A 16,696-nucleotide genomic window follows, 5' to 3' on the forward strand; every position below is an offset into this window, starting at 1 on the left:
CTCCCTCTCCCTCTCCCTCTCCCTCTCCCTCTCCCTCTCCCACACACACACACACACACACACACACACAGCTAAATTGATTTTCAAGGCTACAATGAAGAAATATTGTGGCTATTCTAGGCAGCTATTTTCCCTCCAATACAGTCTATATCTTTCATCACATCCATAGCAAAATTAATGTGTTTGCGGAATAATACATAAGATGGGTTATTTTTGCTTGAACTAAGAAGAGGTTCTAGGGCCTTTCAGTAAAGGTGCTTGAGGTAGGGCAGAGCTTTAGAATATGCATATCCTTTAGCCAGCAAGTGAACCATTGCTATGACATACTTACTTCCCCCCATGAAAGAGAGAGGGAAATGAAGTGAATTTGGAAGTGAAACTTAGGGAGAACGTGTGCTAATTTAGTGACGGAGCTTGGCAAGCCAAGATGTTGCTATCCATTGGTTAGACTGAGTTCTGTGGGAGGTTGTGAAGAACTTTAGAACTGAAACCATCAGCATGAACAGAATTTGTTAAACAACAATACTTGTCAAAATGATGCCATAAGATTTTGAATGAAACTTTGGGGATCAGATTAGTTTAATGATTTCAGGATTGACTGTGTGGAGAGGACATTATCTGTTAATATATATGGATGGTTTGGTAATGTGTGGGTGAGCTCTATCAAGGTTTTCTGTCAAGAGTTTATTTTCACAATAGGCTATGTTTCTCAGGGATCTATTTACTTACTACCTAGGTAAATAGATCCAGTATCTAGTGGTGCAGTAACAGGGAACCTCATACAGTGGTTCCTCGGCTCACAAATGTGTCAGTTCACGACCAAATTGGGTCGCGAACAGAAATTTTAGAAATGTTTTTCTCAGGTCACAAACTTCACATCAGGTGATGATTGCAGTCGTGCTGGGTGTGGGGGGAGATGGCCACAATCGCGCTCACTCTCGTGCAGGGAAGATGGGTGCGATCATGGTCTTGCTCGGGGTGGGGAGACGGCCATGATCGCGCCAGTCCCCTCCTCCAAGTGTTCCCGCAATTTGCCTGTCCTCCCTGAGTGCACCTACGATTGCGCCCGTCTCCCCTCTGAGCGCACCCGCGATTGTACCTGTCTTCCCCCTGAGCGCACCCGTGATCATGCCCGTCTTCCCTGTGATTAAAAAAAAATATTTACAGAATGGATTAACCTTATTTACATTTAACCTTATGGGGAAACTTGACTTGGCTCATGACCAATTTGGGTCGTGACCAGAGTCGTGGAACGGATTAAGTTCATGAGCCAAGGTACCACTGTATTAATTGGTTATGCAAGCTGTTAATCAGGACAGGCACCTTCTCTTACTAATTGTTCGCAGGCATGGTGGCCCTACAGTATGACCCTAGTGACTTTAACAACACAAACTTAGAGGGAGAATGCCTTTTAAATGTGAGTCTGCCTTCCTTCATTGGATGGCTCTCTGTCTTGAACTCAGGAAGATGCCTTATGCTGAGTTAATGCCAATGGTGCATCTAATCCTGAACTGTCTACTCTAATTGGCAACCATTATCCAGCAAAGATCTTTCACAGCACTGTCAGCACTGGAACCTTTTTTGCATGCACTCTACCACTAAGGCATCGCTCTTCTGAAGCACTGAAAATCATTGCCAACTTTTAAGTACTGAAATCAGTGGGCTTAATGGTGCCTGGCTGTCACCCTTAAGAACTGCCAATTCTAATGTCAGCACATGGAGGAATGTATTTGTACATCCTTCTACAAACAAGTTTCTAATTCCTTTAGGGAAGAGATCAATGATGTGTATCATCACTAATAGATAACACCAGGAACCAGCTGAGAGGATGGACAACTGCCTAAGTAAACATGATAGAAGTAATTTTGTTGGCTTCTTAAAGTGTTGACTGGAACTGTTTTCAATTAATGTTAGCCTTGCAAGCAGAATATATGATGGGCTTTTTGCATGCTTCTTTTAATTTTAATAATAATCACATGTTTATTATTCACCACTTGTATAAATTAGGGAAAGCAGGCAGATGTAGAGAATGTGGATATACATTGATTCTGCTCCCAGTACAATATTGGTGCAGTTAAAATCAACACAAAAGCAATAGCTGTACTAAAACCTTTGTTTAGTTGAAGATGATCAATGCTCATAGTAGCTGACTTTTGTTTAATGGGTTTTGCGTAATTGCATTTTAATGAATATGCTGTACTAATTGTATGAGTTTTTTATATTTTGATACTCTACTGATATTGTTTCCCTGAAAATAAGAAAACTGGAAAATAAGACCTAGCATGATTTTTCTGGATGTCGTAATATAAGCCCTACCCCTAAAATAAGTCCCAGTTAAGACTGTCAGCCAGACGGACGCATTTAGTACGTTTGTTGCAACACAATTCGGGGACTGGAGGGTTATGATGATGTTCCAGAAGAAGATGGCATGACTGTATTTGAATAAATGTAGATTGTTGTACATGAAAAAAATAAGGCATCACCTGAAAATAGGCCCTAATGTGTCTTTTGGAGCAAAAATTAATATAAGACCCAGTCTTATTTTCAGGGAAATACAGCAACACATTTGAAGAGAATTATGTAGTGTTTATATAATGCTTTTAAAGTTCAAAGAGCTTCATTTACATTATCATGTGTGCTTCCAATAGTAGTCTAAGAAGGTCAGTATTGTTATACCTAAGGCTTGCCTAATGCAGAAAAGGGAAAGTCCAAATTGCTAACTCTATTTTAGCTTGTATGCTGCTGTTTTTGCTATGTGCCATCAAATCATCTCTGACTTACAGAGATCCTGTGAATGAGGGCCCTCCAGAATGCCCTCTCCTTGACAGCCCTGCTCAACTCAAGACTCTGGATTCCTTTATGGAATCAGTCCGTCTCATATCTAATCTTTCTCCTCCTGCCTCTAACTTTCCCTTGTATTCTTGTCTTCTCCTGTGAGTGTTGCATTTTTAATGGTGTGCCTGTTTTGTTATTTCTGCTTCCAGGACAGGTTCTGGATTGATTTGATCCAGGACCCTCTTCTTTGTCCTATGTTGGTCCATGGTATTTGCAAAATTCTTCTCCAGCATCATGTTTCAAATGCATCCATTTTCTTCCTGTCTATATGCTTATACTAGCACTCATTTACTATGTGTAAATTGATCTTCTAGTGAAAAAGCCTCATTTTCAATGTAAGTTAGATTCTATTGTAACAAGTAAATGATGCTTAATTGTATGTACTAACTAAATAAATGTGTGTGTATTTCACTTTGCAAAGTTATCTATCAGACTTTGACCGTATTGCTATGCCATCATTTGTGCCAACTGAGCAAGATGTTCTCAGGGTGAGAGTGCCAACCACTGGAATTATTGAGTATCCTTTCCAGTTAGAAAATACTATTTTTAGGTAAGTTTAGTTATGTGAAGTTCCTGAGTATGGAGTATTGTGTTCTCTAAGTCCGTTCAATTTAGATTAACTGTGGATTGTTTTAACCAATTATTAACCTACAGACTTGGCTGTCACACAGCAATCCCTGATCATTTGTTGAATAACCAAGAGGTTGTGGCACATAGCTGGAGTGTGCCATGGCAAATCTCAGATTAATTGATCCAAGATTTGTTGCTGTTGTGCGCAAAAACATTTTCAGAGGGCAAGAGGTGGTCATCCAAAGGAAAGCGGAGAAAGTTTGATTCTGACAGTGTAGTGGATCCAGCTTTAATCTGGATCCAACCCATAAATGTCATATGAAATATAGCAAGCACGTGAGGTCACACCAATTCTGTTTTAGTCTGCAGACAACCAGGAAGGTACATAGATGTGTCCTCTGTAGTCATGTTCAAATTCTGATATGTTATGTAATGCCTGCTGTTCATTTCAATACTGCGTAATACTTTTGTGAAGTGTCCTTTCACTGCATCTGGAATTGGTAGGCACAGTTCCTTTATTACACTCTGCTAGGCTACACCACTTACTAGTATAGCAGCTCTTCTCCATATGATCCAATTAGCTAGCTTGATGGCTCAAAGAATTAGCCCCAGATACCATTCATATTTCCAATCAAGATGTCTATAATTCTTTTAATACATGCCAAATTGCACAAATTATCCAGCCTTAAGAGAAATTTACTCAACTGTTCCCCAAAACTAATTTCAGCTAGCATTATTTAATATAGAAACAAAATCCCTTGGCTTTCACAGAAGTATGCATATTAGCTCTACTGCCCATAGGAAGCTGTAAGGAGAACATGTGCTGTTCCCATACATAAAGGGAATTCAATCAATTTTAACAGCAACCAGACTGCTAGTCAAATACTTTAATAATTCTGCAACATACTCCTGTTGGTTATAACCCTGTTTACATTTTCCTGGTATTATTCAGCAGTGAGGGTACCACACACTGAATTCCCAAAAGTGAAATATACTCTCTGTCAAACTGGTAATACCAACATTGATTACCAGGACAAATGGGTCTTTTCAATCATTGCCCCCTAGTTGCCCCCTCTGATTTTATACTATTAAACTTTTAAAAGATTTAAATTATATTTTGTCATGTTGTATTTTACATTTTTAACTTTTGTGAACCACTCAGAGAGCTTAAGCTATTAGACGGTATAGAATGCAGTAAATGAATAAAGTATTTCTTCTGAGAGCTGCTGTACCCTCAGTTTTCATGGCCCCAGAATAGAGTGCAGTGTTACCTTATGCATTGTCAATTAGGGCAATAACAATAAGGAGAAAGGGGAGGAGAAAAACATCCAACAATGTACAACACCACTGCTACACCTGCTACTGTCCCACACTTTAAAGGAAAAGGATGAGGGGAATTGGGCCGGGGGGGGCAAAGACGTGTAAAGGAAGTGGGAACTCTTCCCTGGCTCAAATTTTGATCCTAACTCAATGAATTCAGGGCAGGCCATACTATGTATAAAAGCTTGCCTTTCATTAAGATGGGTATTTACAAGTCCAAAGCTTGACTTCGGAGTCTGGCTTTGGAAGACCTTTACCAGTAAAGTTATGCCACAGAAAATTCAAAAGAAGCCTGATTTCTGGGGCTTAGCAGATACCCAAGCACCTAGTTTATCTCATGTAGTTACTGATATTTCTGTTTACAGAATGGTAGATGTTGGTGGACAGAGGTCAGAAAGAAGGAAGTGGATTCACTGCTTTGAAAATGTTACCTCCATAATATTCTTAGTTGCCCTGAGTGAATATGACCAAGTCTTGGCAGAATCTGACAATGAGGTAAAGCAAAAGGGCTTGTGTGTTATTTCAGATAAGCAGTTTTAATGGTATAAAGTGTTTTCTAAGCCATCTATGTGTATCTTTGGGCATGTCTTCATGGAAGTTGGATCACTTGTGTTGAAAGCTTTAGTGCAAAATGAGATATATGGAAGAAATCTTCTGAAAGGGGTAACAGTATGTAGTGTGGAAGAGAATTACACTTGTATATTGCCCAATGGGGGCATGGTGGCTTAGCGGGTAAGATGCTAAGCTTGTTGACCAGAAGGTCAGCAGTTCAAATCCCTAGTGCTGTGTATTGGAGTGATCTTCCATTATGAACCCCAGCTTCTGCCAACCTAGCAGTTCAAAAGCATGCAAATGCAAGTAAATAGGTACCACTTTGATGGGAAGGTAACAGCGTTCCATGCGCGGAAGCATCTAAGTCATGTCAGCCACATGACCATGGGAGGCGTCTTTGGACAATACTGGCTCTTCAGCTTAGAAACGGAGATGTGCATTGCTCCTAAAGTTGCAACTGGCATGCATGTAACCCTTTACCTTTACATTGCCCGATAGCCAAAAGACTGCATGAACACTGGAGGATAACTAATTATGATGCTGTTTTGCATTGCAGGAGTTAAAAAACTCACCTGAGTGATTTTGATATGACTACAATAATTTTTCATTTGTACACATTTAGCATACATAGTTCACAACATTTTAAAATAATTAATGTGGTTGTGATAATTATACTTGGAGCATATGTCTAGGTGGAAAATATAGATCACATGAGTATGAAAAATGTACTTTGAGACTATTATCATAGAATATGATTTGTTTAGTGTTTTATAACTTTCTTACAGAATCGTTTGGAAGAAAGCAAGGCCTTATTTAAAACAATCATCACATATCCTTGGTTTTTGAACTCATCAGTCATCTTGTTCTTAAATAAAAAAGATCTTTTGGAAGAGAAGATTATGTACTCCCATTTAGTCACCTATTTTCCACAATTCACAGGTAAGCAGTAATTCCAAATAGGACTTCTCTCTGGTAAACAAAGACTGTTGGCTGCAAGCTTTTGTTTATGCCACTTACATGGTCCACACTCTGATGCTAAATGTGTCAGCAGTCCCAATTGTCTGCTGTATCTGCACTGAACGAACAGCCAGTGCTTATCATGGTTGCTTATCTGCTGTAATAGTTAAATGCTGTCAGAGTCCGATACGCTAGTGGCACCGGCAGCTAGTGGCAAGTAAGCATGAAGGTGGCTTACCAAAGAACAGCTCTTTGTTTCCAGGACCTGCAACAGCAGGTCAGAGTGTGGTGATGTAGCCATGCTTAAGCTGCTTAGGCTGGGCTTTTCTTGTGGGGTTGTTGGACCTCTGATTGGAAAGTTATCCTCTGTTAGTATTAGCATGCCAGAGAACAGTTATCTAACTGAGTAACTGTATGCTAGTAAAAATATTTTCTGTTTTGATGATTTCAAGGACTATGTCTCTTTAATAAGTAATTAATTTTGCTTCTGTGCAGGACCCAAACAAGATGCAAAAGCTGCTAGAGAATTCATTCTTCAATCATACAAGGATCAGAATTCAGACAAAGAGAAAAGTATCTATTCCCATTTTACATGTGCCACTGACACAGAGAACATGCGAATTGTTTTTGATGATGTCAAAGACACCATTTTGCAGTTGAATCTAAAGGAGTTCAACTTAGCATAAATGAAAGGGATCATGACTCCATCTGTTAAGCTCCAATAACGGACCCAGCTACAGTGTATTTAACACTTAAATAAGACAACTCTCTATATATTTGTAAGATCTATTTGTGACATTGCTGATCATGGGAATACTTGCTGAACAAGAATGGAACTTCAGAGAAAATGTTTACAGGTTTTCAAAGTAAATAGTTTGACTATAGTTTTTATTTAATTTTTCTCTTGACATGTATATGAATTTTGTTTTTAAGATTTCAGAGGAAAATGCTTATTTGCTTATATATATGCATCCTGCCCCCCCCACTTGCTTCTGCATTGAAATATAATTTATAAGTATTTAAATCAGAGATACCTTAAGTATGATTACTTCAGTATAGATGTTTCATCATCATTTTGAATCAAATAAAAAACTAAAACTTCACCACTCTAAATGGTCTTTCTTGCAAGGCTGTACTTAAATCTGAAAAACTGTGCCCAATTATGAAATGGTACGTAAGCCAGAAATAAATAAAATAGGCAACTGTTCAGAAACGTAGTGGTTTTTTGCAGCTCAGGACTTAACATTGTATAAAAAAACAACCGCTCACCTCATCAGCCCCACTCTTAATGGAAGCAGTTCCAGCTGTGACTAGAGAGAGGCATGTATACTTGGTTGTGTTGCATATATTGCATGTCATGACTTTCGTGTAGGTGTCCATAACTCTTTGTGTTTGGTGGGATGACTACACTAGCAATTTAGAATGTTGACGGTTCTGTCAGAAAATTAGGTCCTTTTTAAAGACCTGAAAGACTGCAGAGTACTTGTGCTGGCAGTGTAATAATAAAAGTGTTTAGTGACATGCTCTAACCTAGTTAAATGTTTCTATTTTAAAGGACACATAATGGCTAGCAGATCTAATGTAGTCCAGCCCACAAAAGTCCTGCAAGAGGCACCCTAGGGAATATGTTTTCCACAATTGTCCACCCCAAGTACTCAAATGGACAAACATGGACCTATCCATGCGAGTTCCCACAAAAGTTTAGCCACAGTTGCAGTGATGAATTTTATTGATTCTGTTGCCTGAATGGCAACATGGTGCAAGCAACATTCACCTTTACACATGGACTCCATCCAGTGTCTGCTTCTCTCACCCTGCAGAGCAGATTCTGGAAGTGTGCATGCAACTGCAGGAAAGAGACTTAATTCTATTCTGCTAAATTATTTATTTAATGCCTATGCTTTCCAACAGCCAGAATGCTCTTAATAGTATCTCTTCCACTGGCAGATGAACACTGTTCTTTTATCACTGCTTTACTGCAGTTGCCATTAAAACAAGAACACACTCAAGATCCTATGTCGGTATGAAACCTAGTATTAATCATGTTGGGGTTCATTTTGTTAGTCCAGACAAAAGTGCCTCAGGCAAGGCAAATGGTGTATGTAAAAAAAGAGGCCTTCTACTGACTGTTTCTCCCAGTATTTTTCAGTCAGCACAAGAATGGCTTTCAGCTTTCTACAAGTACAGACTAAGACAAGTGTTTCTAAAGCTCTTCAGGAAAACAAAAATCTGCAAAACAATGGTTAACCTATTTACCTTTTCACTGCATAACAATATTTCATCCTACAAACTTTAAAGCACAACAGCAGCTTTCCTTCAATGGATTTTCACTCGTTAGCTAAAATGTAGTCTGACAATCACTAGCAGTAGATAGAATGTAGTGCAGTCTAACACCATTCGTCTTAAATCATGAGTAGTCCGACAGTTGTTAATACGACACAGGCTGAAGCCATGTATGAAGCACTATGTAGAATGACCAGATAGGCTGAACTAAGGCTACTCCGTGAATATATCAGGGGATATGGACGCATGTCTGTTGGGATAAGTGGGCCATTGCTGCAGAAAAGCAGCAACTACTCGAGATAGGTTTGTACCCGCAGCAAACGGTGACTAAAGCTGATTGCCAAGGTATAAAAACTTACTGTACTGTGTCATGGGTGTGGACCCTTCTTGTGGAGTGAGCCAGAGCGGTTTCACCCTTCAGCTGAAACCTGTTAATGCATGTCTGTCTGTGCCTACAGTGTAGCTCCACTTCCCTCTTGAAAAGAATGACTTGGTTCAAGAAGAAAGATCCATAGGGTGAAATTTATCCAACATGGTTTACTGGAAGTTTCAGCTACCTCTTGGCTTTCTAAAGAGGATATGCTAGTTTGTACTTAACCATTCTGCCTTTGTTTGGGCCACACAGAAGGTATTTTTATCCCAGGCATTTTTTTAAAAAAGTAAGCTTTATAGAAAGAAAACTGTAAAAGGCAGGAGTCTGTTATGTGGGGACTTTCTTTGGGCTAGACAGCTTTACAGTGCTCTAGAATCGGACTGCAGGTCAATGTATGATGTTAAAAATTACAGAACAGTGTGTGTGAGGGTAGGAGCCCTCACAATGCAGGCATAGCTATTTCTTGTGCTGTCAGTTAACTACTATTGCTTCTGTGTGAATTTTTTCTCAAAGTTTAACTAATATACAAATGTGACTGATTTGACATTTAACAGGAAAATATGGATTTGTATACAAATCCAGAATACACAGGTTAATAGAAAACTTATGGCACAAATGAAAGGAAGTTCAGTTTAAACAGTCTAAGAGTCATGAACTATTTATTTTATACATTTAAAAATAGTGATATGGTTGATCTGTAGCTAACACCACAGCTGAAAATGTTAAATGCTTAAGCTTGATATGCCTCCCTCTGGACTGATTTCACATTCTTGGCACATAATACACTTTGGCATTTCTGGTAATCATTAATTTAATTTACATCTGGTGTCTCAAAGAATAAAATAGGGAACATTGTAATGTTATGTAATCACCTCAAGAGGTTATGTTAGAGAGCAAGCAAGCCTTTATATAAATACATAATTCGCACAACTACATTTGGCATGCCATTTACCTTATTCAGCTTTTACAACAAAGCCACAGTTTGGGTAGCTTAAGCACCACCCCCAGCACCAACCCCTCCCCCCTGCAATCCTCCAGACACTTTGGAAAGAATATTCTGGCAGCAAACTTTTACTACATGCATCAAACCGGATTTAGGCAATAAATACAGTTACATATATTTGCAATCATTTTCCCTTTCATGAAGTGACTCCTTCAGATACATATATGTGTATAGTCACTATTGCATAGCCTAATAAAATCAAATTAAAAAACAAATGCTAGTGTAACTTTTTGCTTCTCAAGGCTTTGTTATTAAACTTTTTGCAATTCCAGATTTAAAAAAAAAATGTGGAGAAGTGTTTTGTGTTTAAACAATGACATATTTAACATTCATTAAACATTAATGAATGTTCTCAAAATATTTTCTAATAAAGATGGTACATTCAGCATGGTTGTGAAATTTAGATTTTTTTTTTTTTTTTTTTTTTATATATTTTTAAAAAAATTTCAAAAAAAAATTTTTAATTTAATATTTTTTAAAAATTTATTTTTTTTTTTTTTTTTTTTTGCTCAATATATTACAAAAGCCCAGGAAACAATCTTGAATGTAATAGCATTTCAAAACTGCTTTGTGTGTTTTTGTGACATCAATAATTGCTTTCTAGAAGAAAAAGGTGGTGCCGCTGAAAGAATGATTACAAAGGCACATCCCTACCCAGGCTGTCTTAATAAATTAATGCTATTGTCAGTGTACAGCTATGCATCGTGAGGCACAAGTACATCTTGGTAAGTTTTTGCATCATATAAAAAAGTGAATGTCAGAAATGATATTACAGTACCACAAACTGTTTGTATAAAAAAACCTAAATAACCCCATGGTATCTATATTACTAAATAGAAATGCTTTTCTTGAATAAACTGGTCAGCAAGGTCAGCCATAATTAAGAGCTTTGCTGGTTAAATCAGTATTTCCCTGAAAAATTAAACTGAATTTAAGTGAGTATTAATATGCGATATGGCAATTATACAATATTAAAATCCATATGAATGCTAATGACAAGAACTAAAGCTCAGATTAAGCGTGAGGGAAGAACCCTGATTACCAAATAACATCACAAGACTATCCTAGGCTTTAGTCTTTGTAGATTATGTGACAAAACAAATAGAAAAAAACCGTTAACACTTTAGATTTGAATAATTATGTACGACTTGTAAATAAAAAGTTCAGTAAGCCACAATTTGGCAGATGTTCTCAGTAGTAGAACAGTTTGCACAACACTGAACAATGCAGCTTTTTCACTCTGGTTGTTAGAAATCTCAGCATCAATGTACTTGAATAATAAAGGTTCTAGCCCCTGCTATTCAAGCAGTTCATACACTAAGCTGCAATCACATGTAAAATAGCCTAAACTGAGCAGCCTTCATTTTTCTGTCTCAGAATCTTGCACCACTGGTCATAATTTTGGCTGGTTCTCCCTCACTTCTTCCAGTTTAGAGAGGATCCACTGTGGAAATCCAAAAGAAAATGTAGTGAACAAAACTAGTTTAACATATAATGAAAATATTACGATCACATACAGCGTTATTTAAAACTAAATATGTCCATGCACAAAAGGACTGTCACATGTAGGTGAAGCTAACACTGGCAAGAACATTTTGGCAACTTTATATTGTATTTATATCCTATTAGGTTTGCACTTGGGAGAGCCTCCCGTGGGAGCACAGCTTGGACCTATCTTAGAGCAGAGATGTAGTCACACACCCTGAGGGCAATCGCATGGGGGAGCCTACATGCAGCTTAGCCATAAGCTGTTTTACCCAGCAATTGTTTGAGGTGAACCTGCACAAACATTTTTCATTGCAATGGAAGGGGCAGCTACACAAATACAACTGGGAAGCCTTAGATTTCTCTTGCATACGAAGTGAATGAAGAAGATGCACTTGCTCAGCATGTGCACAAAGAACTCTGGATGGATGACTGGTATCTTATTCTTAGGTAAATGTTAGGTCAGGATATAAATGTATTAATGTATAACATAATAGTTGTATTTAATATTTACCTTGGCATCATCTGGAGTTTTAAAATTAATTATTTTTCCAAATTCTTTGGCATGAAATACAGATTTTACTCGCTCCTACAAAATAAAAAGTTGCTCATTAAAATAATAAAGTGATTTTTTTTACAGAAATGCACAATACTTCTGTTCATCTTTGTAGCATAGAATTCACAGTTACATAATAAAATTAAGAGACTTATTATAAAACATTTAAAAAAATTTTAAGAAACAAGTTAATACATTATTGAGAAATTCAGTCAGCAACATGAAGCATAGTTTTAATCTATTCTTCCTTTCTATCACTTCTATATTACTTTAGGTGTGCACCTTGTCTTAGTTTATTGATTGAGCAGAGATAACACTGAAGGTTACACACCTTTTTGTATACTTTTTGTAATTCATAAAATGCCTTTCCATCAAGTCCTTAATTAAGTGTCTGTTGAAATCACAATTTTCAAGTTCAGATGTTGCCCTATTATCAGTTATAGGTACTTTCTTTCCTGTTATAATACAAATGGGGTTTTTCCCCTTTTGGATGCCCTTTTTAGAACAAAAAATGCCTTTTTTGTTCACACTTTAGTCACCCGGCCTATTATTCCTCTCTGCCACCTCCAAAAGTCATCTGTTCAACATTATGAACTTGCCTTTCTTCAGAGCCTTTTCTGTTTCATCCTTCCTTGCTTAAATTGCCCATCTCCTCTACCCTTTTCCATTGAGTCAAATGTTCAATAGAAGCACATTTGGCTACAATTGCAGCTGCCAGTCTCCTCTTTCAGCTTTATGCATCTGGATCCTGCATAGTTGGGCAAAACTCCTCCAGTTCTGTCAGTCTGCATGGGGATGGTTGCTAAACAGCATCTTTCAAGTCTTGCCACAGATTCTGGCAAGCATGGGCTTTGACGAAGTCATTTTAAAACATTCAGGTTTGTTTTGAAACCATTCCAGTGTTACTTTGTTGTATGCTTAGGGTCACTGCCTTGCTGGAAGGTGGTTCCAGACTGAAACAGGTTTTCCTCTAGAGTTGTCCCATTTGGCTCTATCCATCTGGCTCAATCCCAACCAGATTCCCAGTCCCTGCTGAAGCAAAGCAGCCCCACAACATCATGCTGCACCTACCATATTTCTCCTTGGGAATGGTGCTTTCAGCACAATGAGCACTGTTGTCTTCGGACACCAACATGTTTTGTTGAAAGGCCAAAAAGTTCCATTTTGGTTTCATCAGAATAAAAATATTTTTCCATGTTTGCTGTGTCCCACATGTGTTTTTGACAACTTGAAATGGGATTTGCTATTAGTTTATTTCAGCAAAGGCTTTTTTCTTGCCACATTTCCACAAAGCCAAGCTTTGTGAACCATCCTTGTGATCTTTGTACCATGGCTGGCTTCTCCTACCACAGATGTGAATCTCTCCAGTTCCTTCAGACTTATCACTATCCATTTGGTTGTCTATCCGACTGCCACTGGCCTCTTGGGTGATGCTTACCTAGTCAAGAGCTTTGGTAGAAAGCTTTATTGATATATTATTTCCATTTTGCAATAATAGCTTTAACAGCACGCTGAGGATTGTTCATAGTTTGGAATTTATTTTAATTTTTTATACCCTAACCTAGATTGGTACTTCTGCACAACTTTTATCCTAGAGTTGTTTTGATAAAGCTTATTGGTCTTTATGAATTTGCTTGTTTAGGTATGTTCTCCATAGCCTTTGGGTCTTCCAGAAACAGATGACTTTAATCAGAGACCATGTTTATTTTTTATTTATTTTTATTTATTTAAAACATTTTTATGCCGCCCCCATCGCAACAAAGCCTCAGGGCGGCTTAAAACAAAAAAATGTTGCCCTGGAACTGCACACAGGTGGGCTCCATCCAACTATTTTCAGTATGTGACTTCTGGAGATTGTGGGCTGCAGCAAAGCTTATGTAGGCATGGTGCAGAAAAGGCAATGAATACAAGCAACAAATACCAGTTTGATTTGGTTGACTTTTGTGCCAGAGTAAAACTATATTGTACCTTCATGTTGAGTATCTTGTGTACATCAAGTGCTAACAATGCCAATTAAATCCATTTCAATTCCATATTGCAAGACAACAGTATGGAAAAGTCAATGGGGAAGGTGAATTCTTGTACAAGGCACTGTATTGTTAATTTGAAGTGAGCAACTCTGCATACCAGGATCAAGACAATGCTGCAGTGAGGGCAAAATTAACCTTCACTTACAGAGTTCTTGCAGTGAGGTGCAATCTGTATGAGTGGGCAGAATTCCTATAGCAGTAGTATACCATCTGGGGTCCTAGCAGTTTAGAAAATGTCTCCTTAGTGTCACACACACACACACACAGATAGGAATTTTGCTAGTAGGAGTTAAAATCACTAATAGTTAATAAAGTATAATTAAAGCAACACCAGAAGTTTTATACTAAAGTTAACAGTAAGTTAAACATGAAATAGATTTGGGTGTAAATTCTATGTAAAGAAGCCAGGGAGCTTAGGTTTTTGTGTGGAATGGCCAACAAAAAAGACAGTAATAGAAATATTGTTGTTTGGCCCACAATTTAGAAATATAGTAAATAAATTTTCAGAAAATTATGCATTGGCAATATTGAATGATGGTATAAAAGAACAAATATTCCTAGGCTAAGGCACTAGACAGGGATGTGCTCTGTCTTTAATTTAATAATTTAATACAAGGTAATGGATTTGAGAATAAATTTAAGATTAGCTTATTTGCTGATGATACTTTATTAAGAATAAAGGATCCAGTTAAAGCTATGGATCAGATTTAAACACATTTAGTAGAATTTGGAGAGAGAATGCATTTAGAGATAAATTGAGACAAATTGGAAAAGTTGTTTAATTGCAATAAAGAAGAAAAGGATAAGATTAGGAGTAAGTTAGAAGTTATGTAAAAATATTAAGTATTTAGATATAAATATTACAAAAATTGCAATGTTCAAAGAAAATTAATTTTTATAAATTAAAACATGAAGTGAAAGAAAAATGAATGAATTTTGAAAAATTGCTTTATCATGGATTGGTAGAATAGCAGCATTTAAAATGAAGATTTTAAAGATAAACTTTTTGTTTATGATAAACTTTTTGTTTTTGATGTTGTCAATTAAGATAATGAAGAAAGATGTGCAATTGTCAAAATATGATTAATACATTTTGCAAAGGTGATAAAATGGAGGATTAATTTTTAAAAAATTGAACAAGTCCCCAAAATCAGGAGATTTAGGCAGTACTAATTTCAAGCTTTATTATATACCAAATCAAATGAGGCAAGTACCAGATATCATATTGTAGCCCGAGAAGATAATATGGAGTAAACTAGAATTTCAATATGTTGAGGCATTCTTATTAAACATATCTTTCAAAAGGATAATATTTTATTACAAATATAGAAAACCCCTTTTCAAAGAATGTAGAGTTAGAGAAATATTGTGCATCAACATTGCCATTATATTCAGTTATAGGCTCAAAAGGGCTGGATCTGAGCTCCCTCCTTTCCCTCCCTGGAACACCTGCTGTGCCGCGCCGCACTGCCGCCGCCACCATCACCCACGCCGGTCCTGAGGCGCGCCGCTGAGCCAGAGGCCAGCTGATGCTGATGCTGCTCCCACGGCCACTGCTGGGCCACCCCAGGGACGGAGGACACCAAGGCCACGCCAGGCCGCTGCTGCCGCCGTTGCGGTTGCCGCCTGGCAGGTTTCCACGTCCCTCTCTGCTCCCCCGCCACCGGCGTCGGTGAGAGCAATGCCGGATTGGGGGGCGGGGCATGCGGGCGGGTGCCGGCTTAACCCACTGGACGCGGCCTGGGGCCAATGGCCAAAGGGCGGTTGCCGTTCGTGACCGTGCGGGGCTGGGCTGGCGGGGGGCTAGGTCAGTGGGTGGAATTTTATATCGGGGGGGGGTAGATGGGGAGTTTTATACTGTTTTAAAGTTTTATTGTATTTTAATTTGTTTTTATGTAGTCGTCCCTGGCCATGTCGACGGTTGAATTACCTGGGGAGCGTGTGGGTGCCGCCATTGGGGTGGTCACAGGCAATGGGACGTTACAGCAGTGGGGGTTTAATGTGTCCGTGTAGAAGAAGGAGGGACAGATGGCTGACACCTGTCCCTCCTTCTGGTTCTACCCCCAGCCAGAGGGTTCCAGGTAGTTTTGTCAACCGTCCCTCGGGCCTGACGGTGCTGCTGCTTAATGCCAGGTCGGTCCACAATAAATCTTCCCTCATCCATGACTTGATTGTGGATGAGGGGGCCGACCTGGCTTGCATAACAGAGACCTGGGCGGGGGGGGGGGATGTCGCCCTCTCTCAAATGTGCCCGCCTGGGTATCTGGTTCAGCACCGTCCATGCCTGGAGGGGAGGGGTAGGCGGTCGCTTTGGTTTACCGAGCCTCCATCTCCCTCACGGGACTTCCAGTCCCTTCCAGGCCGGGGCTAGAGTGCCTCTACTTGGTGTTGGGCGACCGAGACAGACTGGGGATTCTGTTGGTGTACTGTGCACCCTTCTGCCCAACAGTCTCCCTGCCTGAGCTGATGGAGATAATCTCGGACCTGGTGTTGAGGACCACCAGGATGTTGGTCCTGGGGGACTTCAATCTCCATGCCGAGACTGGTCTGACCGGGGCAGCTCAGGACTACATGGCCTCCATGATGGCAATGGGGCTGTCTCAACATGTCACCGGCCCGACCCATAAACATGGACACACTTTGGACCTGGTTTTCTCAACGGGGCAGTAATAGGGTGGTCTGAGGGTGAGGAATTTATGTCTGACACCCCTGTCATGGTCAGATCACTTCCT

General features: G+C 39.0%; 2 protein-coding genes across 2 annotated transcripts in view; one reads left to right on the forward strand and one right to left on the reverse strand.

The window, feature by feature from the left end:
- LOC123031244 (guanine nucleotide-binding protein subunit alpha-14-like) overlaps window positions 1-7,141 on the forward strand; it is an 18,493-nt gene extending 11,352 nt beyond the window's left edge. Inside the window, exons 3-6 of the mRNA XM_044445953.1 lie at window positions 3,257-3,385; window positions 5,091-5,220; window positions 6,063-6,216; window positions 6,730-7,141. Of these exons, the coding sequence (XP_044301888.1) occupies window positions 3,257-3,385; window positions 5,091-5,220; window positions 6,063-6,216; window positions 6,730-6,920 (604 nt within the window). The 3' untranslated portion in view covers window positions 6,921-7,141. The remainder of the gene's footprint in view (window positions 1-3,256; window positions 3,386-5,090; window positions 5,221-6,062; window positions 6,217-6,729) is intronic.
- Window positions 7,142-10,389: 3,248 nt separating this feature from the next.
- Window positions 10,390-16,696, reverse strand: part of VPS13A (vacuolar protein sorting 13 homolog A) — a 179,910-nt gene continuing 173,603 nt past the window's right edge. Inside the window, exons 71-72 of the mRNA XM_044445950.1 lie at window positions 11,893-11,967; window positions 10,390-11,337 (exon numbers count right to left, since the gene is read on the reverse strand). Of these exons, the coding sequence (XP_044301885.1) occupies window positions 11,287-11,337; window positions 11,893-11,967 (126 nt within the window). The 3' untranslated portion in view covers window positions 10,390-11,286. The remainder of the gene's footprint in view (window positions 11,338-11,892; window positions 11,968-16,696) is intronic.

The sequence above is a fragment of the Varanus komodoensis genome, unplaced genomic scaffold, assembly GCF_004798865.1.
Source record: "Varanus komodoensis strain SLA01 unplaced genomic scaffold, ASM479886v1 scaffold5, whole genome shotgun sequence".
Classification (NCBI taxonomy): domain Eukaryota; kingdom Metazoa; phylum Chordata; class Lepidosauria; order Squamata; family Varanidae; genus Varanus; species Varanus komodoensis.